This window comes from Chelmon rostratus, chromosome 1 (assembly GCF_017976325.1).
Source record: "Chelmon rostratus isolate fCheRos1 chromosome 1, fCheRos1.pri, whole genome shotgun sequence".
In the NCBI taxonomy this organism is placed as follows: domain Eukaryota; kingdom Metazoa; phylum Chordata; class Actinopteri; order Chaetodontiformes; family Chaetodontidae; genus Chelmon; species Chelmon rostratus.
The window spans coordinates 4,790,609-4,814,790 of NC_055658.1; the positions used below are offsets into that span (position 1 = coordinate 4,790,609).

Below are 24,182 nucleotides of genomic sequence, written 5' to 3' on the forward strand. Positions count from 1 at the left end.
GGCCAGAACCTTCTTTTTTTCATTTCTTTTAATTCTCCAGTTTCATTTTTTGATGCAGTCACAATTCAGCAGTCACTGGTGCAAATAAATGAATTTATTGAGAAAAAAAGATCAAAGCAAATACAAAACACATAACCGTCCAAAGCTCAGCTCATCACCATCATGATGATAAAAAAAGATATGTTTGGTTTGATTTTTTTTCTCAGAAGCTGCACATTTTAAACCCACCTTTTTCTTGACAAAAAGCAATAACTGTTATTAATCTATCTTTGTATTTACAAATGAGGTAAAAACATTAACTTTGTTCACAACATGTCTGCACCCAGAACACAACATTTAAGAAGCCATTATATGGTACGAATGAATGGTGGTGGGAAGTGAGTCGCTGCTCCTTACAGCTGCAGAGAGAAGTGAAGCATGAAGCGTCTTCATTCAGCGCTCTGCCTGGCTCAGGCTCGGCCCTGCTCTACAGAGGAATAAAAAACAAGCATCCCTCTCTAGGAAACCCCCACTGTCTGTAAAAAAAAGAAGAAAAGCCTGTGTGTCTTATTTCAGGCATCATCCCACGGCGTACTGCACCCTCACCTGACCGCCAAGTCTCTTATTTTTAAAAGCCGCATTGTTGCCTCCGCCTTTCACAAAATAGCATGTTTCTGGAAAGCCGCAATCTGGGAACTGACTCCTCTCATCCTTTTTGAAAGTACCCGCAATCCTTTGGTTTTTTCCAGCATGACAGCAAGCCATCAGGTCCTATTAGGATTAGTGGCCTGACGTGTTTTCACACACTCCTACCCTTTAACTGCTCTGTGCCGACAGGCTCGGCTCTGCCGGCGTGTGAAGACGAATAAAAAGAGCACAGTGAGAGTGCTGGTGCTGCTCCTATACATGCCTGAAATGTCAGGTGAAGCCAGGCTGGCTTTTTGGAGAATTATATGGAGAGGGAGGAGGGGTGGGGTGAGGTGAGGATATATGACTTTTGTATTAATGCCATTTGCTGTGCAACAAACCATTTCTGCAGAAAACCAATACCGCCAGCATGTCTTCCCTCTCCACGGCTCTCTGCAGAGCTTCATGGTGCACTGGTGGCAAATTTCACCACAGACCCAGGCACTTGATAAGATGGTTCCTCTCTGCATCCCTTGCTCATTTGCTCTCTGATTCAACCATCTACCCTGTAATCATTGCTCTTATCGAAGGGGAGAAGAACAGGTCCTTTTCAGAGTCCTCTTCCCCTTCACTGCTTTTTATTGTTCTTTGCATTTTGCTCTTTCTCGACAAATTGGTCTCACCGGTTCAAGAGCAGCAGTGTCCCCCTCCCCTTTTGTGGAGAGGAAAAAAAAGATCCATCAACCTGATGTGACGAGCCAAATCAGAGCAACTTGCCACTGTGCTGACAATTCACGACTAGGATAATAACTGCAGTTATTTCCATGCAATTTTCTATCAGTCCATTTTCCCGCAATCACAATTAGGCCTATCACACTGTTTCAGCTGAGAGCGTGCAGTAATTTAGCAAGGGGCAACGGATAAATGTGTGTGTGAACTGCATATGGCGGAGGTATCACAGCTCAGGACTCTATATATGAATAATCATTAGAAATCTCCTTCATCCATCCTGCTCCTCCTACTCCTCCTCCTCCTGTTTGTATTTATTGAGTAGTCACCTTGGAAAGCCATTTGACATAGTTTGTATTCTACCGAGCGATCTTCTGTTTCAATAGTCTCACGCAGCCGCCACATTTGGTATGCCTGAGGAAGAACGTATGCGAAACAGAGCAACAGAGCAAGTATTTCCTCCTTCCCTCAGTCCGCACGTCCGTTCCCATTTCTTTATTACAAAGCTGTTTGGATTTTTGTGCACCCTCCCTCGGGTGAGGAGGAACGAGCGGCGGAGGAGTGCGAATGAGAATAGGAAATCACACAAAGACGAGGGCGCAGTAGTAAGTAGAAAGCTTGATGTCTTACAACCCACGGAGCGTTGAAACTTGAAACACCCAACCAATACAGAATTACTCAACCCAGCGAAAGACACATTACCAGAAAAAAAAGAAAGAAATCTCATCCCGCAACCCATGATGGTCGAAGCACTTTTTTCTCAAAACATTGACAGAAGCTGTGTACAGCCAGGCAGCAAGAACACAATGTGTCCACCATAGAATGAAAATCCAGACTCTGTTTTACATATATGGGCTACTCAGTATGATCCCACTCATCTTCACTGTCTTTTCATGTAATGGTGCAGTGTGCAATATATTGTATCGCGTATTAATTCAGCAGCAAGTTGCTTAAAAATACATTATATGTGGCACTGATTTGCTCAGGTACGTAAAAAAAAAAAAAAAAAAACCTTGCCAAAGGATTTTCATTTCACATTTTCACACTCATCCAGAGCAGCTCACAGTGAGTGTTAGAAAATAGAGGAAATTTGGGGTCTTAGTGGTTTTGACTGGAACAGATTTTTCCGACAGTGAAGCTAAGCTCCATCATGATGAGTAGCCCAGGTAGAGGGTGACGTTCTGAAGCCTTTAACCTGACTGGCAGGTTTGATAACGTCTGCTCCAGAAAGTTTGCAAAATTGTCATCCAAAGTAGAGGGAGTGCAGAGCGACAGGCTCTTTTCGCAGGGACACTTTCATCTGTCTGTTAGGCCACCATGTTGATTGACAGGGCTCATCATCCAGTAAATACAACACCTTCTGTGTCAGTTGTCAGTGAGTGAGGGATGCGGAGCGAGCCTCTCTGTCAGTCAGTCTCTCGCTGCTTTCCCACCTTGGCTGCTGCAAAGCGTCTGCTAATTGATTGTTGCAGGACAGCCCGTTATCAGGGTCCGATCAGTGTGTGCGTCTGTGCTCAGAGGTCGCTGGCCTCGGCTCGCTCGTACAGCGCCCGCAGCTTCTCAAAGCGAGGCCCCCACTCCCCGAGCGTCTCCTCCCTCCTCCCCTCTCCTCCCCCATCTACGACGCTCCCGCCGTCCAGCCCTGCTGAGCTGAAAGAGCTGAGGGAGCCGGCTGGCGAGCCCCCTCCCTCGGTGGAGAAGACCTGCAGGGAGTCGAAAGGCCCCGTGTCCGGATGCTGGTCAGCATCGCGTATAATCTCGCACAGGTAGCGGGCCAGGTCCTGGCTGGAGAAGGACAGGGAGCGGCGTGCCAGCTGGGAGGGGCGGGCCTGACCCTGGGCTGGGAGCCTGGTGGGGGGAACGTCCCGACGGAGGCTGGTGGTAGTGGTGGCCGTGGAGGAGGTGGAAGCTGCTGACGGAGGCAGGGTGGTGGAACTGGCTGTGCGGCTGAGGGGGTCCAGTGGCTGGGCAGAGGGTGGGGCGGGGGGCGCCTGGTGGAGGAGGTGGTGGTGGTGGTGTGGAGGAGGAGGGTGGTGCAGGGCTCTCGAACGGCAGTACTGCACCGACTGGGCTGGGCTCGGCTGGAGGGACTTCTGCAGCTCCGCCATGTCGTAGGCATTCTGGACACACACAGAAAAAAGCAAAGGAAAAGTGCCAGTTAAAAAAGCAAAGAGCAAAGAGAAAAAAGAGAGTAAAGGGAAGGGAAGAGCAAAGAGAAGAGCAAAGAGAAGAGAAGAGCAAAGGGAAGAGCAAAGGGAAGGGAACAGCAAAGAGAAGAGCAAAGGGAAGGGAACAGCAAAGAGAAGAGCAAAGAGAATAGCAAAGAGAAGGGAAGAGCAAATAGAAGGGAAGAGATAAGAGCAAAGAGAAGGGAAGAGAGAAGAGCAAATAGAAGGGAAGATCAAAGAGAAGAGAAGAGCAAAGGGAAGGGAAGAGTGAAGAGAAGAGCAAGGAGAAGAGAAGAGCAAAGAGAAGAGCAAAGAGAAGAGCAAGGAGAAGGGAAGAGCAAAGAGAAGAGCAAAGAGATGAGCAAAGAGAAGAGAAGACCAAGGAGAAGAGAAGAGCAAAGAGAAGAGCAAAGAGAAGAGAAGAGCAAGGAGAAGAGAAGAGCAAAGAGAAGAGCAAAGAGAAGAGCAAGGAGAAGGGAAGAGCAAAGAGGAGAGCAAAGAGAAGAGAAGAGCAAAGAGAAGGGAAGAGCAAAGAGAAGAGCAAAGAGAAGAGCGAAGACAAGAGCAAGGAGAAGAGAAGAGCAAAGAGAAGAGCAAGGAGAAGGGAAGAGCAAAGAGAAGAGCAAAGAGATGAGCAAAGAGAAGAGCAAAGAGAAGAGAAGACCAAGGAGAAGAGAAGAGCAAAGAGAAGAGCAAAGAGAAGAGAAGAGCAAGGAGAAGGGAAGAGCAAAGAGGAGAGCAAAGAGAAGGGAAGAGCAAAGAGAAGAGCAAAGAGAAGAGCGAAGACAGGAGCAAGGAGAAGAGAAGAGCAAAGAGAAGAGAAGAGCAAAGAGAAGAGCAAGGAGAAGACAAGAGCAAAGAGAAGAGCAAAGAGAAGAGAAGAGCAAAGAGAAGAGCGAAGAGAAGAGAAGAGCAAAGAGAAGGGAAGAGCAAAGAGAAGAGCAAAGAAGAAAAGAGCAAGGAGAAGAGAAGAGTGAGCCGCCGTTAAAGAAAGTTTTGGGGAGAGAGATGAGACAGAAAAAATGAAATGAAATGTGACTGAGAGAGGGCAGAAAAATGAAAAGAGAGCAGAAAAACAATCAGCTGTCCCCATTATGTTTACTGTGAATGTTCCACCTATTTAAGTTTCCAATCTATCTCCATTTACTGTCTGAGAGAAGTCACAGTAATTTTGAGTGTCTGTGTGTGTCAGACCAAGAAGATAAAAAATACAAAAGAAGGTGATTCAGAGAGGAGATGTGGTGCGTCCCTCTTTCTGTGTCTTTCGTGCAGTGGTGGGCTGTCGATGCCATCACAATGAATGTGAATCCACCACAACTGTAACCACGGCAGCAGAGACGAAAAACGGAGGGATGTAGGAGAAGAAGAAGAAAAGCTACACACGGAGGAGGTGTGGGTCGCTTTGTAAAACTGATTATGTGATGAGTGGAAAGTGCTGTTTTTATTCCCCCTGAGAGCTTTCAAACAAGACTCTTGAGAATTTACTGCAGCATCTGCTCTGCTGAAGGGGATCAGGACTCTCTGTGTGTGTGTGTGTGTGTGTGTGCGTGTGTGTGTGTAGTCTGTGTATGTTTAACTGCAGGTGATTAACAATTGAGAGGACAATACCTTAAGGGTTTTGGGGGAACTGACAAGGTGTAAGAACAATCTTTGAATGCAAGTCTTCTGTGTGCATGTGTGTGTGTGTGTGTGTGTGTGTGTTAGCGACGTAGCAGCCACATGCTTTTGTTTCGATCAAAGCCGTGATATTATGCAAGCTCTTAAGTACTGTTGAGTGCTTGTGGGTTACAGTGGCTGTTGGAGAGAGGAGATAAGGATTTTGCGTGGGCCTAATTAAAACGCTAGCACACGCACACGCACACACACACACACACACACACACAAACAAAAAGACAGACAAACACTCCGACAAATATTTCTATCACATTTGGGGACATTACATAGACTTGCATTAATTTCCTGGAGACTTACCCTAACCATAACCATAACCTCATACTCGTCTAACCCTTACCCTTACCCTAACCTAAACCTAAACCTAATCTTATCCTTAAATTTAACACAAGTCTTCACCCTGAAATGTAATTATTTAAGTCACGGGGACTTTTGTCCTTTAAGGAAGGAGAGTTCCCACCGTGTGAGTCTGTAAACAGATTAATGTCCCCACAGTTGGAGTAATAGATGTCCTCTCTCTCTCTCACACACACACAATCTGAATTGACTGAATCCCATATAAAACTGCTACCTTGCATCCTCTGCGAAGGACTTATCTTGCAATCATGCAGCTGGAAACATTTCTCCTTCACCTTCATGCAGAGAAATCACGATAAACTACTGGCGAACAACACATTAAATGTGCTAGGCGTGTGTTTCTGAGTGTTCCTGTGCTTCTGTGGAAAACTGACGTGTCTTTGTAACATCAATTGTTAGCTTAGCCACAAAGGAAATGGTCCAACATGCGTGTGTGTGTACCTGGTCCTCCTCCCCGCCTCCCTCCTCGTCATAGTTGAGAACGTTCTCTCGGATGTCCTCCCAGCCGTCATGGTGGGCGGAGACGTGGTAAACGCCCTCCTTCAGCCCTTTGTAGCTCCTCCAGCGAGTGTAGAGGAAAATGCCCAGCAGCAGCACTGGAGTTAAGACAGACAGTGGTGGAGGTCCGTCAGCATTCGACAGCATTAACATTACAAATTCAACGATTAAGATCCTTCAGCCAATTGAGGTGCGGCCCCAGAGAGAGCTGCTGTTTGATGGAGCTGGCTTTGAGCATATGCCATAAAAGTGAGCTGAAATGTGATCAAACTGACAGTGAGGCTTTCACGTAATTTTGTGGCTGATATTTGAAAAAAAGTCCAGTTATCTGTTGGGGGCAAACAGTGTTTCACACTACTTCCCTCCAAACAGAGTCACCAGCTTTCTAAGCAACACTCCCCGTCTTCTACAGTATTTACTGGAAGGTGAAATCAATTCCCAGGGCCAGAAAAACTGGCATTAGAGTGTTTGTGCATCTCCAGGAGACTATTTCCACCTGAGCAGGTGTTTTTAGCAGATGAATTGGCTACAGCTAACAAACTGAGGCCATGACTCAACCCTAACCACATGCTGATATGGCAAACATGTCAGCAAACGGGATCAACATTAGCATCCATCTGGAGTGGTGTTTCTGGCTCCAGTACTTTTCTACGATACAACAAGTAAGTGTTTTTATCATTGAATAATTGTTTTTTTCAATGTCATGCCTTACAGCACATGGCTTTGCTTCAAATCTCTTTGCAAATAAAAATGCAATTTCATAATGCTTTCATATATTATGTATCATAAGTAGCACAGGCTGACATGAAAAACACATACACTCACACACATAAGACCTACATGTACATTCACAAGAGTATTCAGGCTGAATAGATCTTTATGCGTATTATTAATATTGTGTAATTTCTATCCTGAGATTTATTTCTCTAAAAAGGTTAATTAATCCATAATTCTAAGAATTTACTTGTATTTATTTATTTAATGTATCATTCATGCAGTTAATTTAGTTGGTCCATGAATATTAACTGTTTTAAAATGCTTTAATTGAGGGAAAAAATGGATTTGGTTTGAATGAAGGAATTTGCTCAGCATTTGCATCCATCCAAGGAACTTTTCATCATTTTACATTTTTCTGCTAATTTTCTATTTTTCTTTTCTATTTCTCTTAAACATAATATTCCACCACTCTGGTGACATCAATTCTCTAGTGACCCCCAGAATAACAGTAGAATATATTCATACATACTTTCCAGATGGTCATAATGTTGCATTAGAATCATATCAGTGAAAGGTGTCACTTTAAGTTTTCCCTCTATCATGTTGATCACTTATTGAGTATTAAGTTAAACAGCATGATATCAAAGCCTCACATGACTGGCCTGGCGGGCCAGTACCACTACTCACATTAAGCTATTTAAAGCGCAGATTAGAATGATGAGTCACATACATTCTTACATGTGCCAATATGTCAGTGGTAAAGGGTAATTATAAGTGTTGATGACATGACAGGCCCTGTAGGCATAGAACATGCTTTAGATTATGGCCGCTGCAGGCTGTGCAGACAGTGTTTGGTCACGGATTACATTAGATTCAAAGAATATTAATGATGCCCTGGCCAGCGGACGCACAGATAATTAGTACGCTGTACTGTACACTCCCATTACCATTTGACAGCTTTGTGAATTGTTCATATTTAACACGGATATTCTGTTAGATTCCAGGAGATGTTAACATTAATTAAAAAATGTATGTGGGAGAAAAGAAGGGGAAGTGATTACTTTCAGTTTCACTTCAGGATAAAATGTGGAGGTGATTTAACTTTGGTAAAATCAGGTTTGTAGGCAGCATTTGGACACACACACACACACACACACACACACAGTTGTAGAAATCTACATGCATTTCCCACTGTAGTGTTCCCGTGACCTTTTCAGATGTCTAACAAATCCCCTGCACCTTGCCTCAACTCTATCACCTCTTTCCTTAGTTAACACTTCACAATTCACTAGCCTTTCGATAATAATAAGATGCTTTACACCCACACAAATTCTCACTGTTTCACTCTGCTATTAATGTTTTTTTCACTTTAAATCAGCTGTGCTTTTTTTTCTCAAATCAAACAACTAAATCAAAAGGACTTTTTTTCATGCACAACTGCAGAGGGAGAAACATGTAGAAACTGGAGTGCAATGCTGAGATAATATTTAATAATTTACAGCCCTGTAACGTCATTAATTGAGCCTGACTGAGTCATATGCTGTCTTCAAGCCTCTTTTTGCAAAGACTGCATATAGGAGAGCTGCGATTAATCCCATTTGAGAGCAGCAGCGATCACATACCACAAACGATTTCAAGTGGCAGCACTATAAATACCCTGGCTGTTCAGATCTTATTAATCTGAGGTAAGACATCACCGTGTAAAATCTGTGATCTAAAACAATTCAAAAACACGCTGCTCCTGTCGCTCCTCCATCAGCCTCTGCTTTTTCTTTTTAACCTGCACGTCCCTCTCCTACATCACAGCTAAAACTCAGCAGCCAGTCCATCATGTAAGCATACAAAAAAAAAAAAAAACGGCACTGAAACTCCCCGTGAATCGAGAACACCCCATTAAACAGCCCCCCTCTCGGACAACTCTGTCAGAGCAACTCCACTCAGCCAGGAACCAGCTGCACAGTACGGCGGGAAAAATCAATATTCATTTACTGTCAGCTTGTTCCCCACACCACAACTCCGGTGTCTGGCAGATTTATAAGATGAAATTGTTTCAAGAGATTCACTGTTTCATTTTTAGAGCTGAATTGTGGCTTTTAATGGCAGTGAACAAGAAGGGAAAAATGCTAAGGAAACTGACTTTTGTTTTGTCAGGAGACACGTGTGACTGATTGCTGCAGAGTGGCCCTGATGTGAGACAGGCAGTGAGTGGGGAAAAGCATTCATGGGTTGAGTCCCCTGCCCCGACTGCCAATGGTCCGCATTGCTATGGGGGCCCCCAGTGGTCCACCAGCCTGGAGGTTCCCAAAGCCAATGACAATGTGAGGCTGGGTCATATGAAATGCTAAAAATAAGAGCATCATGCATCAGCCCTCTGACAGAATGAGATATGGTGCAAAAGGTTCTCTTGGGAGTTTTTTTTTATCACCTGCGACACTTTAGAGCAATGTTTTGATGAGGACGTCACTGTTTTGCTAGCACGCAAATTGCAAAAAACATTTCTGTTGGCAGCTTCAAGCTATTTCACTGACAGCTGGGGTGATTCACCAGAAAGCAGCAGGAAGAAAAAGATGGCTAGCGAGCAAACATTAAATGCACACAACACAGTAGTTGCACACAATGCGTTTCGGTGAAAAGTTGTTTGGCTACAACAAAAAGCCACAGGGTAACTCTGAAGGATAATTAGCAGGAGCGGAGTGAGCCAGTAAACTTCACTCAGACATCTCGTTTGTTGTGACTGTGTCCAAGTATGCTACCTGACAGGTAATTTGGGTTTACTGCAGCTTGGATTTACTAACTAAGTTCAGTGCTGGGTTCCAGGAAGGCTGTGATCTTGGTGAATAGAAGTCTGGCAGCACAGGAAGCACAAGCCGTCAGATGATCACAACAAGACACAAGTTCACCAAATTTGCATTTTTGGAGACGTTGGGGTGCATTAGCTAGATACTAATAGCTACCTAACTGTTAACTATCATCAGCCTCTCATTAATATCACCCCTATATGTGACTTTTTTCAGTTTCGGGTTCTTATGTCTGTTCTGTTTGTTTCTTTCATATTTTTTATCTGATTTTGTTGTTGGGTATTTCATTCTTCTTCCCACTTGGGTGAGAGAACATTCAGCAAAATAGGCAGGATGTGATGTGAATAGAGGCACACAGAGAAATCTCGAGCTGCTGTGAGGACGACTGTACTATGCAGAACGGATCAATATCCTCTGTGCATTAGTGTGCACTATATGAGGCAGGAAATGCAGCCCACAGATAGACTGAAGCACAGAAACTGCAGGTATGAGAGGTCTGTTACCGCTTGGTGCATGGTGGTGGAGTTTATGTCTTCATGTGTTTACACTTGCTTCCTGCTGCTCCCATCTGCTGAGCAGCGTGTGTGTGTTTTATGAAGAGGTGGCTAGTGTGAGATCCATGGGGAAGTGAGTAAGGAAGCTAGAGGTCAGGGCGAACAAGATGAATCTGCTCTGTTCAAAGGCCCTCTCTAGAGGGCAAACAGAGAAATGGAGAATTTGATCGGTATTTCTGACAGTGTGTGTGTGTGTGCGCGCGAGAGAGAGAGTGAGGAGTGAGCCTGAGAAGAGAGATTATGTGTTTATTTGTTTACACTGCCTCCAAGGTCCTGTGGTCTCTTTGACCATCACTCCTTTTTTTGTTTAACTTTCTCCCTCTGCTTAACTCACACTCCTGCCTTATACATACCCTCCCTCTGTCTAACAGCCTTTAACTATTTTCTTTTTCTCAGCCTTTAACAACAATGGCTGCGATGGGTCAAGCCCCTGAGCTACTCCTGATCTCCAGCAGATGCCTTGGGCGATCTGCACCGCACTAGATATTCCACATCCTCCTCAAAGTCTCACCCTAACCAATTCACTTCCAAATTGCTCCAGTCATAAAAAGCACTGGAACTGATATAGAGGGAATACATCCCAATTCCCAATTACTTTTGCAAGCACTGTTAACTGCCAAAAGGAAAATGTCTCAAAAATGAAAAGACAGACGGAACTTTAGCCTCTTTAGCCTCTCGAACCCTCCGCCCTGCCCCTACGACTGCACGCACGGCGCTGCTCTCTGATGAGCAGGCAAATCCACTGTACCTTGAGCAGTTCGAATGGCGCTGAACGAGCATGTGTGTAATAAGATTTCCAGTCAGACGATCAATATTCAAGCTGCCCTGCAATGAGATCAGTGTCTATGAGTACATCAACACAAGTCAATAATGTAGTATGGATTTTAGCCTCATCAAGCTATAATTCTGTTTACTGCAGCTGTCTGTCTCTGGACACTCCATTTATCACTGCTCTTGCAGCTCATTTTTGTGCCGTCGCTTGACCAATTTAGTTTTCTCAAGGCCAGTCCCAATGTTTAGCTAATAACCTTTTCCAACCCTGTATAGGTGCAATGAGGTTTTCACCGATTTCTACCTTCAAATGATTGCGTCTATAGGAAAATTACGACCTGAACAAAAACAACTCGCTGATTACTTGCAGGTCTTGACTTCCTTTCCAGCTCGCACACAGTTTAGGAAAACACTACCCCTCAACTGCAGTAACAAAAGTAACGAATGTTTTCATGCCAAAAAAAAAAAAAACTGCAAGTAAATGACTCCTCATTTTTTTTAAAATCTGTGTTGTTCATTCAGCTCACAGTACAGTAAAACTCTCCATGGAAACGTAATATAATACTTAATCCAAGGCCAATATCTGTCCAATATATCCGTTCTCGACCTTTCGCTGTATTGGCTGTTGTCTCTGTCTTTTCCTCTCTCCATTGGTCTCGTTATTGATCTAATGGTGGCCTTTCTTCAACACACTCCTCCTCCCTCTCTTGTAAAGATATTGTCAATAGTGGCATACTTCAGTCTAGTTGTGTATCAGCACGTCCTGAAATCACTGAAGTTTGTTATTGCAGAGTCCAGGTGTAAATCCACCTCCAACAGCATGTGGGATGTCAGATCATCCAAAGCAACAGTGGAGGAGGTCCAGGGATGCATTTGGCCACACTACCGTTAAAATATAAACACCGAGAGTATCCAGTCCACAAACAGTAACTGCAGAGATGAACAGTCAATGGATGGTTGACGTTTTAAGATATTACTATAAGCAGTACAACAGTGCTGGGAAGTTAATTCTCTATATGTTCTTAAAGCTGTTGTAATCAACATTTTTATAGTAACAACGAATTAAATGTATATGATATGAGTTGCTTGAAGTGGCAAGCAAACAGAGAATTCGTACCGAGTCTGCAGTTTGGAGCGTTTGAGCCATTCCAGCACAATGTTTTGTTGCACTCTGAGTGTTCTCATCAGTGTTGTTTCCAGCAGCAGTAGGCAGCTGTTTTCTGTACTCAGTGCTACCTGCTAAGTGCCAAACAACAAGCAACCAAGGATGCAGCCAGCTCAGAAAGCGAAGTATGTAGCATCTAAGAGCCAGATGTTTCCCAAAGGAGTCGGTGGAGACCAAATCAGAGCTAAAAGTAGCGTCAGGTTTGTCAGGTGACCTGGCACACAACTCTAAGTGAGTGCTAATGTTGCATCTACAGGATATGTTAAAAGGCCAGCTGTTTGCTGACATGTCTGCCGCATGAGGTGTTCATGTGTCAGTTCTGTATTTACAGCTTGTTGTGCATGTGACCCCAAAAAAAGAAAACAACAAACTAAAAAAGAGCATATCAACTGTCAGAGGTATATGGATTCAGTATTAGAAGTGTTGTTCTGGATAAAACAAAGGCAATCAGGTCATTTCTATGCGTAGACCATTTCTTTAAAGCATTGTCAGTTGTCATAACTTGGTACTTCAATTATGGCTACCAGCAGCCAATCATACTGTAGACTGCCAAAGACCAACAGACCAGATTCATCTTCCATTTATGGAAATGAGTAACCTCTCAGGAGATGGAGGTGATGAACATTTGTGACAAGATAGTTAAGTTACCTATCATCGTGCAATAATAATCCAGCAACTGTATGAAGAACATTGACATGAAGTGACATTAATTAAGTGGCCAGCAAAAGCCTCTGATATCAATCCAACTGCAGCATACCGTGTGCAGAGAGAAGAATTCACATATTGACCTTGGGCAGTTGAGTACTAGCACAGGTTTCCATCCATCACAGTATAATAACGAAAAAAACACAAAACTGTATATGAAGAAGGTAGAAACCAAACACCCAAGGCCTGAAATCATCCAAAATACCACCAGCAATTAAATCATCACGCATTTAATCAACTCTGCATCAAATCTATGTGCTGGTTAAGATAAAAAGTCAGAAATAAACCAGAATAATTACAGCCTCACAGTTGTATTCCTCCACTGATTGCAGTTTACATCCATGTCTGCCCAGACTCATAGAATATATGTTGTCACTATATTGACATGCATGAGTCACCACAAAGACAGCTGGACAATATCCCAAGGTCTTGCCTTGTTACCATCCTCTCCTTGTCTTGTTGAGAAACTCAGCTATGTTGCTGTAATCTGAACTATGATATTGTAGAAACGTTAATATCTGTGGTTTGCAGAAATGCATAATGCTAACATGACAATGCTTCAAATATGGATGTTTTGCAAATACGTGATGAATTCTAAAATGTGGATGCTGCACAGATCTCCAAACCAGCATCACAAAAGACCAATACAAGAGATTAGTGTCACCAATCCAGTATCTGACTAAATATACGGTCACAATCTCCCCTTCTCATCCTGAATTAGGGCCAGTGTTCTCCTCATTTCCGAAAAAAAAAAAAAGCAATTAGTTGCATTTAATGTGATAAGTAACTTTTCAACTATTAACTTTTAACATGTGACCCCTTTTTGCAGTCAAAAATATCATGTTAGATAAATATTTGTTTTTGAAATGTTTGGTGAAAAGTTTTTTGCTATGAAAGTGTTGAAAAAGGTCTTTGGGGAAGTATAAGAAATCAGAAATCTGCTGTCTGTGCCACAGTTTGACACACACACACACACACACACACACACACACACACACACAGGGGCAGGGACTTCATTGTGCATTCAGGTGCACTTCAGAAACTCTGAAATCTACATCGCTTGTGCAGCAAAGCTCGTGGGTGATGACAAATTATTATCCTTAAACTCAACTATATTTTTGAACAGCAGGTTCACAAGCACCTCTGTGAAAGTTTCCAAGGTGTTTTACTGCAGCATTTTTAATAATTAAATACTAAAGTCATTCCCAATATGCAAACAGTTTGGTTCGTAAGTCCCCTCGGTCAGTGAGTCAAATCAGATGGAGCCCTGGCTACATGGGCCATGCATTCACACCATTTGGCCAATCAGATGAAGACCCAGCTAACCGTCAGCGACCCTCAGATTGATTGATGTCAATTTGGTGGCGACTGCCAGGTTGGCTTCCACAGCATTCATTTGCAGGTTGTTCACCTGAATCATTGTGATTCTGGCCCTGGCCATAGGCTATGCAGGTGGTCGCCTAGGGCGCCACCTTCTGGAAAATGGAAAAAATGGCCTTAATGTAACAAATGGAAATAATAACAATAATAAAGAAAGAAAGAAAGAAAAAGCAAGAAAAACACTCTCCTGATCCTCACAATTTTCTGCCCTCACTAAGTGCCTGCCGGCAGCTGCAGGCTGCTGTGCCGTGTGCACACACAGAGGGGCGTGTCCAGATGTAGAGTGCCAGAGCTGACTGACTGATGGACAGCTGCCCATCACAGGCAGATAACATTATTTGTTATTAGTTATTTGCTCATAATGAAAAGGACCAAGCCTTCAGGTGCGCAAGGGAGAAAACAGAGAAAAGAGGAGGAGGAAAGACGGCCAAATATGGAGGTAGTGCAAACCTTTTCTAGTTATCATGTGCAGTTGTGAACTGTAACAGGATTGTTTTGTTTTTCTTTTCTCATGCAGATTAGCATTTCATTTACATTTTTTAGATTCATCACATGAATATAAAGTAATCAAACAGACAGCCTCACCGAGAGCCTGCTCGAGGGTCTGTTCCGTAACTTTTCTGTCTCTCCATGGCTAACAGACGTTTCTAGCCGTTTGAGTAAGCTTCACGAGGTAACCTGAAGAGAACCAAGTTTCACTGCTGGATCTCATTGGCTTGTTTTGGGAGTTTAAATGAGTTTCTTGATTTCAATGTGCACTCACCACCAGCCTCAGTTAGCAGCCAGAAGCAAACAGGTTACAAAAACAAATAGAATTACAGAGGAGTGTAGTGAGTGTTTAGAATAGTTTTCTACATGTTGTCATGCATGAAGAGACCCAAAACGAACACAGTAAGCAGACTATTTGGTTATTATAAGTGAATTATTCAAGCAGCAGTTGTAAAGGCTTTTTGATCACTAACAAAAATCACAGTGAGAGGTTTCCACTGTGCAAGGTTTTATTTATGCAAAACAACACAGGGTTGGATGAAAAAATGCTAGTTTATGTCCCTTTATGCCTCTACTCACATAACAAACCACATACCAATGGATAAATAAATTATAATGAGTCATAAAAATAAACATTTATATAGGAAGAAGCTCCTCTGTAGTCTGGTGGTATTGGCTATTGGTAAGTTGCTTGTCCATATTTATGACAGTATAAGCAGCCTTGTTGTCAACAGGGCACCGATATGGCCCTGATGTTTGAAATCATTTATTTCTTTACTTCATTGGCATCGGCTGTAATGTTTGGGGTGTATGTTAGCAGTGCACCTAGAACTGTAAAACTAACATCCACACTTAATATTTGCTTACTTATCACCAGTCATATCGTCCTCGCAGCAACGTTTTTGCAGACTTTCCACATATCCTGCAGGACTCAACAGTACCACTGTCAGAAAGGACCGAAGTGACGTTGGTGAACTGTTGTGTGCTGCCGCTGAGCACCGATTAGCTAACTAGTCTGCAAACTGACGTTAGCATTTTCCCACGGTGAATGTTTGGTGGCTTGTTCAAGAATCTCAGGTGCAAGGTGCTTAGTCAGTATGACCCTCCACCTATGATAGAATGCTGTAATATATATACAGCATTATATTATTATCATATACCTATAAACCTTAGTATATTTCAGTATACCTATGCAGTAATGTAAAAACAGGAGTTGCTACCATGAACCCCCCCCAAAATATAAAACGCTTAATAGAATGCATTACCTATAATATACTGTGTGCTAAACAGGGAATCAAACAAATCATAGCTCATGATGATTTTTTAGAAGTTTAACATTGCTACAGTATTATAATAATTACATCCATGTCTGATGCTGAGTGATTGGTTGGTTTTATCTATGTTTCTTTCGGTGAAGGTGAATGATGTCACACGTGTCTGTGTGAGGAGGTAAGGCAAAGGTTCAGAACATGCATGTTCTCCTCTACGCGTTGCTAACTGTAATGACTGTCAGTGCGTAAATGCAGATTCCCTATCAGGCTAATTATTTTTGACTTGCATTGCTTGGTTGGATCATAATGTTCTCACGTCTTCCTCCGCAGTACATCCAGCTCCACATGACTTAAGTAGGTATTAATGTACTTTCAGCTGGAGAGATCTGGGTATTCTGCAGAATATGAAGGATGTGGTGGAGGGCTCAATATGGGGCTGTCTATGCTGTGTTTAGTCAAGATTAAAATGGGCTTGGCCCGCGAGCTCGCTGCTGTGCTGTCAGACTGCTGCCGTTTGGCGCACTTACACAGCAAAGACTGACGTTAATCATTAATTTCATTATGATGAAATTGACTGTGTTTTGCTTTTGGGCATTGTGAGCTGATCTTATGAATTCTCTGAATGTTTGTCTTGACGCTGATGTTTTTGGCAGATCTCTCTTGAAAGAAATTAAGATGTGAATTAAAACCTCAGGAACTATAGTGAAACTGTCTGCTTGCACTTCATCAAACTGCCATTGTGCTCTTGACCTGTGAAAACCAACCATGTATTTGCTTGTTACACTGTGCCTACTATATAACATTCATCTTTAGAGCTATTGTAGACCATTACAACCCTGTGTGTGTTATGATTAGTTTTTAATTCTGCGGTTCTTCATTGGCTGCCAGATTAAGGCCCATTATATGTTAAGAAAAGTTTGAATCTCTCTCATGTGCTTTACTAACTGCCATCCTGTCGGCTCAATCTGCCTCCAAACTCTCAACAATCCACAAAGATAACCTTGGAAATATCCTCACCCTGAAGGACCCTGATAGAATCAAGGCGGCAATCATTGAACTGAATGCTTAGCTCATTTGGGAGAGGAGATTGTATGGATAAATTCAGGATGTGACTCACTGACCAACATCTGCGTGTCCCTAATCTGATATCCTTTTTGATCTCCACACTCTAAACCTGTATGAATTCTTACTGCCACGCAGAACCATCAGAACGGTGATTTTCTATGTTACAGATTTCTTCTTTTACAGCTGGCCAACCATACAAAAAGATAAAGTTCACTCTAGTCAAGTCCTTTCTCAGTGATTGAAGGGAGACCTGCTGAGCTAAATGGGGATCCGTAAACCAGGGAGCGGAGTTTTGAGTGGTTTGTCTTTGTGTGGTTGTGAACTGGATCGGACTGAACTGTTCTGGGGTCGTGCAGAAAACAAATCTGATTCTTTACCCAGTCTGAGACACCAACACACGTACATACAGATGAATTCTTAAATTACTTTGTTAATTAATTAATATTTCACAGGTAATACAGTTGTTTGTCAAATCTTATTGGACATTAGCAAATAGAAATAAATGCTAATGACATGATTAAATATGATATGATATTAGATATTAGATATGATGAACACCTGTTATAGAGGTTATTTTGTATGGATGTCAGGTTGTTGGTGTTTCTCGGACACAAAAAGTGAAAACAGCTGTGTTAGATGGACAGCAAAGAGAGAAACGAGAGAATGAAACAAAACACAGTTTCAGTTTAAACTTTCAATTCTAGGTTTTCAATTTCGTTTCCAATTTTCAAAATTCTAGTTCATGATCCCCAACTACCGTTCTCCATTTCTCTAATACTGTATTTCAGCCTCACAGTGGATAAAGTGGTTGTATTAAAGAACGAAAATTTCGTTCACCTTGGCTAAATAATCATCACAGATCGCTTAAAATAACAGTCCATCTCTGACTAAATTGAACTTTCCCTTTCGGGTGAAAAGAATAAAATAAATTCTATATGTTGCATCAAATCAGTGCTGTGTGTTCTGCAAAGGACAGAAACAGGGCTGGAATGAGAATAATAATGGAATAATAATGCGAGAAACCATGGCAAAGTGCATGGTCTGACAGCTCCATAAATACGGGAGAGCATATCAATGTCAAACCACCAGCAGTAAATGAGGTTAAGAATACAGTGACGCAGTGTTAAGAGAGAGCAATGGCAGCAGAGACACAAGAGGAGGGAGAAAAGGTGTATTATGTGAAGAGAGTGTGATATTTACACACAGCTACAATCACGTAAGCAAGCAGAATACATTAATTTCCATCGTTGAGTTCCAAATCAATATTCAAGCTACATGATAAATTCAGAGGGCTATGTCATTAATCATTAATATTGTCAAGAGGTAGCCGATTGGACTTTGACATGGTGTGTGGCTGTGCTGACATTTCCCAACTAGAAACTTTGCTGTGAACTCACAACCTGAGAGGAGCACCCTGGGGACCGTCACCGGGTCAGCTCTGCCAGTCTCCCACTCCCATCAATAGATGAGTAACAGAGCAACTCCAAGGCTCCTCTTTGGATGAAACAGTTCAGACCAGGGGCATCAACTCGACTATGTAAGAAATTGCAAAGTCACTTTTCCAATCTAAAGTTTCTCAATTAAGATGAAGATGAAAAAAAAAAACACATTTGGAAAAGCGAGAGAAATAACTGAAAAAGGTCAGGCCTGAATGTTCCCTGGTGTTGATTCATTTTGTTATTTCCAAATTAATATTGAAAAATCTTATACAATCATTGATAACCTTTACCCTTCCTTAATCATGAAGAAGTCAAACAGTCTTCAGCCATCATGCTCGTGACTTTGTGAGGCTGGACCAAATTATTGGACAAACAATTTGACCTGACGGTGGAACAGAAAGATAAGAAGAGAAGAAGATGACCAAAGATAAATCAAGTCATTTGTGGGGAACATGCATGTACCAAACAAAAACTTGTGGATGCTAGAGGAAAGTCAGGGGGTCGCCAAATGAAATCATCACAGTCTGAACAAACTGCAAAGGCGACCCATCCGATACTTGCTGTGATATCTCAGGCTGGTCCAGCTGACCATCACTGCCAACCCTGCAGCCACAGCATCAGTGGGGCTAAGTTTAGACTCTCTTCAGTCACATGGCTATGATTCGGTAATTGCCAAATTTTGCTGCATGAAACCCCGTAGGTACATACATACGAGACTGGACAACGAGATAAAAGAGAAGGACCTAATATAAATTCTGTTTCAGAGTGGATTAATTGCTTTATTGCCTCATAAAGTTGCCACATTCTCTAAAGAACAGCCCATTTTCTTCAGGACTGCATCAAGAGAGTTGCTGCCCTCCTTTTTCTCTTGCTATTCAAACATGTGGAGTTTGTACAACCAATATTGGATGATGGCATTAAAAAAAGTCTCTCTTGCTGCTACTTAAATTTCAGAGTGAGGAACGCTTGACTGATCGAGCAGGGAATGCTCTACCGATTGAAATTACTACCAAAGGCCCCGGAGCATTGATCTCAATTTCTGCAGGTTTGGGTAAACAGCACCTTATACGCCTACAAATCAAGTAATTAACACTTAAAACAGAACTGAACCTCAGCAGGATCAAGGTTGGATGTCGCATTTAATATGAGCCCAAAGCCAATGGAATGGAGGTGAGAAGAAGAGAAGGAGAAATGATCATTTGAGCTGTGCCTGTCTGGTCTCAGGGTGGGGTGGAGGTGCCCTCTGAATCACCAATGAGACAAGCAGACATGGCCATCAGCAATGTGACACTGACACCTTCCATCTCAGCACTACACATCTCCTACTTTCCCTTCTCTCGCTGCGTTGTACGCTGCCTCAGCTTTGTAATCTTTTCAGCTCCCTCTTGTTTTTCTTCTGGTATTGTGCTGTATCCTGTTTTATTCTGTACTTCTGTGATCTGCTTTTTTTTCGTCTTGCACTGTGCTTTTTCTCATACTGCTCTTTACTGTCCTGTTGTATTGTCCTCAATTAAACAAGGAGAACATGTCATTGTACTGACAACTCACCCTCTGTGCATGACTGCGCCTCAGGCGCTCTCAGCAGAGGATCCTTTAGGAGCAGGAACACAGAGCTCAAGGCACAGGTGGATGCATATTCATCAAGCAAAATCAGAAAGTCGGGCCAAAAGAAATATGTGGATTTTAACAATAGACGATCAGACACCAGTGTGTTTCAGTCCTTTCACCCACAGGCCAGAGGAAGTGCATGTACAGTACACCACAGACGTTCAGTAGCTGTAGTTCTAACCTCTGAAGCCTCTGGAGACTTTCTGACCTTTTGGTGAAGAAAACCTAACTACAGTGACAACTCTGCTCAGGTCATTACTGACATTAAGTTATATAATACAGTTCATTATCAAAGGGACATGCAACTGAAAGTCAAGAGTCATGAAGAATATTCATGAACCTATTATTGCATTCAAAAGTGATTTCCTCCTTCAGGGCTTTTCAAAGTCTGACACTGTGGGCGTCCCCTCAGACAAAACTGGGATAACTGTAGCCCCTGCAACCCTTCCAAAAACGTTTTTTCAGTCATTTTAGAGGGCTATTCCCTGTCTTACTTTGCTTAAGGGAAAAATCACGGTCCATGTTTTCAGACTACAATTCCCATAATGCCTTGGGGGTTACCTGTGGGCTCCTTTTTGAGCTCCTTTTGAGCCATATTTTTTGCAAAGTGGTACAAATTGGTCTGCGTTTGCAGACTGAGATGCACTGACAATGATCACTGGATTACTTTGATATCGAGGAGGCGAGTCCTGAGTTCTACGGCGGGTATTTTTCTCTGTTTGCAAGATAATTTATGGACGTTTATTCATGATGGACATTAGAGGCAATGAGCTAAGATAATGTTCATTAACTGAGTTATGACTACGAGACGCAGTACAATTTCAACAAGTGAGATAATCAGTGAGATAATGCTCTATGGCTGGACTGTTGACAGAGAGAATGCTCAGACATTTAACATATATTCCTCAAACACAGTACATTGTGTTTCACCTTAGCTCACTACTTAGATTTAACACATTTGCATATTGCAAATTATTATTATTTTATTATTTGTGAGAGATGTAGATAAAGATTAGGAGCCTAAGCCAAAAGGAGCCCTTTACAGGAATTACTACATCCAATTGAAAGTGGTGTTTGTTGTCAGGTCCCAGTTTTGCTATATCCACATCCCTCTAAAGGCAAAGTAAGATATTGATAGTGTTACAAAAATAGTCATACTGAACAAAATAATGAGAATAGACCCCAAGCTGACAGATTTTTCCTTAGTTCTAGTCCTGTCATGGGGTAAGTTCTGATCCTGGTTGGGTTCCTTTTTCACACTGTGACTGTTTAGCATCTATGTTTAATAGGGGAAGGCAAGATGCCATCACAAATTCAAAACACACACTATAAAAAAGCCGCCCTGCTGTGCTGTCCTTTCTCAGTTATCTTACCATTACTGTATGTGTAGCATGCAGTGGATGCAGTAGCTACCTAGTAAAGCCATGAAGCAGATACAGATGGCAAAGAGGGAGCTGAAGCTCAGGCCCACGTCCTCCCGGTAGATGGCCAGTGTCGTCTCACAGTGATGTCCCCTGTAACCCTCTGGGCAGTGGCAGGTGAATTTGGACGGTGACTGGGCCACGCAGGTCCCCCGGTGACAAGGCCGCGTAGCACAGAGGGTGTAGACGCAAGACTTTCTGGTCCCATTCACACGGATCATGTGGCCAGGAGGACATCTGCAAAGAACAGGGTGAATGCAGGGAGGGGAAGGAAAGAAGAAGAATTAAAGGAAAACAGAATAATTGCAAAATGCCTGTAGGTAAGATCACATGGATATGCATGAGTCCTAATAATAATAATCCCTCTGAGGAAATGTGTCCTTACAGAGACAGTAACAGAAGTGTCAAAGAAAAAAAACAGCATGTAAATAAATATAGAGGAACGGTGGTATTAGAACAAATCATATCGGACAGTTATAGAAGGAGAAGATGTAATGAACATGAACGTGAGCACGCAGGATAAAATGAAGTCTTATTGGATGTTTATTACCATTTCCCACAGCGCAAAAAGCTAATTACTGTCCTTTGATCTGTGATCTCACACAAGCGTACACCTCAATAGAGGATGAACTGGAGGAGATGAAAATGCTGACTGCGGCGCGGGCAATAACTACAATGATTTTATGCAGACAGGGGCACATTTTCTGCCTCACTTCAGAGAGCACCACTATAATTAAAAGCTCATTTGGGTGTAACAGCTCAAACAAACATTTTATGAGCCCATTAATTCAGCATCCCATTCAATGTCTATGGAGCAGCTCCAGGCTGTACATTCTGATGACATCAGAGATGAGTCTTGCCTCTGGTCTCCGGGGATTTGTTCACGCTTATTAATATTGACTCAATTTTACTACGAAACAGCAACATTCAATTTAAAATGGTACTCTAAGTTCTCTCAGAGCTGCTCCTCTTCCACCTGAAGACGAGTCCAGACGAAAGGGGTTAATAGTATCTTCTGCCAAACTCTGTCTCCTGTGAATAATGCTCATATGCAACTAATCTGCTCGAGCGATTTATGTTCACTGGCAACATTTCAGAGGTTTGGGGTGTTGGATGAGGATGTAAGCGTCTCACGTGCTGTCTCCACGCAATGTATCATAGAGCGATGTTTCATAAGTGAGCCACTATACTACATCTCATTAACAGCATGTGCACACACATACACCGGACTGCAATAGTGATGTCATGCACAATTTTTCTGACAGCAAAGTGGGGGTTCGTGGTAGTAATGTGACATCCAAACACTAGACTAAGATGACCCTCAAGGTGAATTTATTGTCAAAACAAGGGATTAACAGAAATTACAATTTATAGTTGAGCATCAGATTTCCCCTTTTGATATCATCACTGCACTCTAGATGCATAACAATGTACACGGTCAGGCTGCATAGTGCTTTCATTTATTTATTTCTTATCTACTTTTTGTTCAGCTTGCCTCATGTTGTTTCTCCAGTAGCAGCAAACACAAACACTAGCAGCTCATGCCAACCAATCGCATTTCTCGCAGTCCCCACGTGACATCTCAGTTGCCGCTGTACCTCCAATGTGTAGTTATAATTAGTCATTTATCGAGAGGTGCGCATCAGCTATGGCAAAGCCTACAGTGTAACCTCGGAGCCTGCACACGATGTAACCCTAAATGTAGAAGTATAAATGCACCTGGCATGAACAATGCAGCTTTCAAAAACAAAATATATCCTAAATACGCGCCATGCATTTGACACAGGACAGCAAAAAATGGGAAGTACACAGTACATGATTTGCAGTTAAGGAGCTACACCCTGTTAAAACACTGACACAATCCTTTAAAACTGAGCGTCTCTTTTCGACTCGGGGCAGCAGAAAAAGCTGTGAGAACAACACCTACAACTTATCACTTTAAAGAGCTGTTATGGCAAAAGTGTTAGCAAGCAGTTCCCCCTGTCCACGTGCAGCAGACACATTACAGTTCACTTAGAGTCATGTTTCTGGCCATCGACAAATATAAGTCTCCTTTTCAGCAATTTTGACTCGACCAGCTCCTGAGAAAAATATATCTGGCTCTTTAGCTGCTAAACATTCCACTTTGTTCACAAGATGCTAACACTGTGTATCTGATGATAAGTGCTCGGTAGGCAATGCACAATAAGTTCACTTAGCTGCCTGCTGCTGCTGGAAACAGGGTTGATGAAAGTGGTGAGATGCAACCAAACCTTTTTTTAAAAGTTATGTGGAGATCTGCAGTCTCCTCTCCTCCCTTTTGTGCTTCTGTGTCTTCCCCTCCTCTTGTCTGTCTCACCCCTGTCCGTCTTGTTGGGTTGCATCTCTGCAGGGCGTGGCCGACAGGTCGAGCCCGCTTCCTCGCTGATTGAGCACAGGTGTGCCCAATGAAGCAATCAAGCCCCACCTGACTACACAGTATATAAGCTCCAGAAGATCCTCCAGTATTCGTTGAATCGTCTGCCTGCTAGTCTGGTAATGAGAGAGACTTTCTTATGTGCCCGGTCTCTCTGTCTGTTAGGTATCTGTCAGTGCTCAATTACCTGACCTTAAACTCAGCGAGTGTTTGTGCTCCGGTGAATCCAGTCACCTGCTCTTGTCTGCGCCCTGCCTGTCTGTTCTCCCTGTGGAAACCTCGTCTGGACCCAGTCTGTCTGCTCTCCATGGCGACTCTGATCTGAAGCTTCTTGGACTTTGCACTCTCAAACCCTGCTTATTTTGGACTCATTGC

At 42.7% G+C, this 24,182-nt stretch overlaps 1 protein-coding gene across 1 annotated transcript in view; it reads right to left on the minus strand.

Annotated features, from left to right (window-relative positions):
- Positions 1-2,849: 2,849 nt before the first annotated feature.
- The window catches only part of si:ch211-186j3.6 (neural-cadherin), a 294,654-nt gene continuing 273,321 nt past the window's right edge, over positions 2,850-24,182 (minus strand). The window contains exons 35-37 of the mRNA XM_041938705.1: positions 21,405-21,649; positions 5,973-6,127; positions 2,850-3,455 (exon numbers count right to left, since the gene is read on the minus strand). Coding sequence (XP_041794639.1) covers positions 2,850-3,455; positions 5,973-6,127; positions 21,405-21,649 — 1,006 coding nt within the window. The remainder of the gene's footprint in view (positions 3,456-5,972; positions 6,128-21,404; positions 21,650-24,182) is intronic.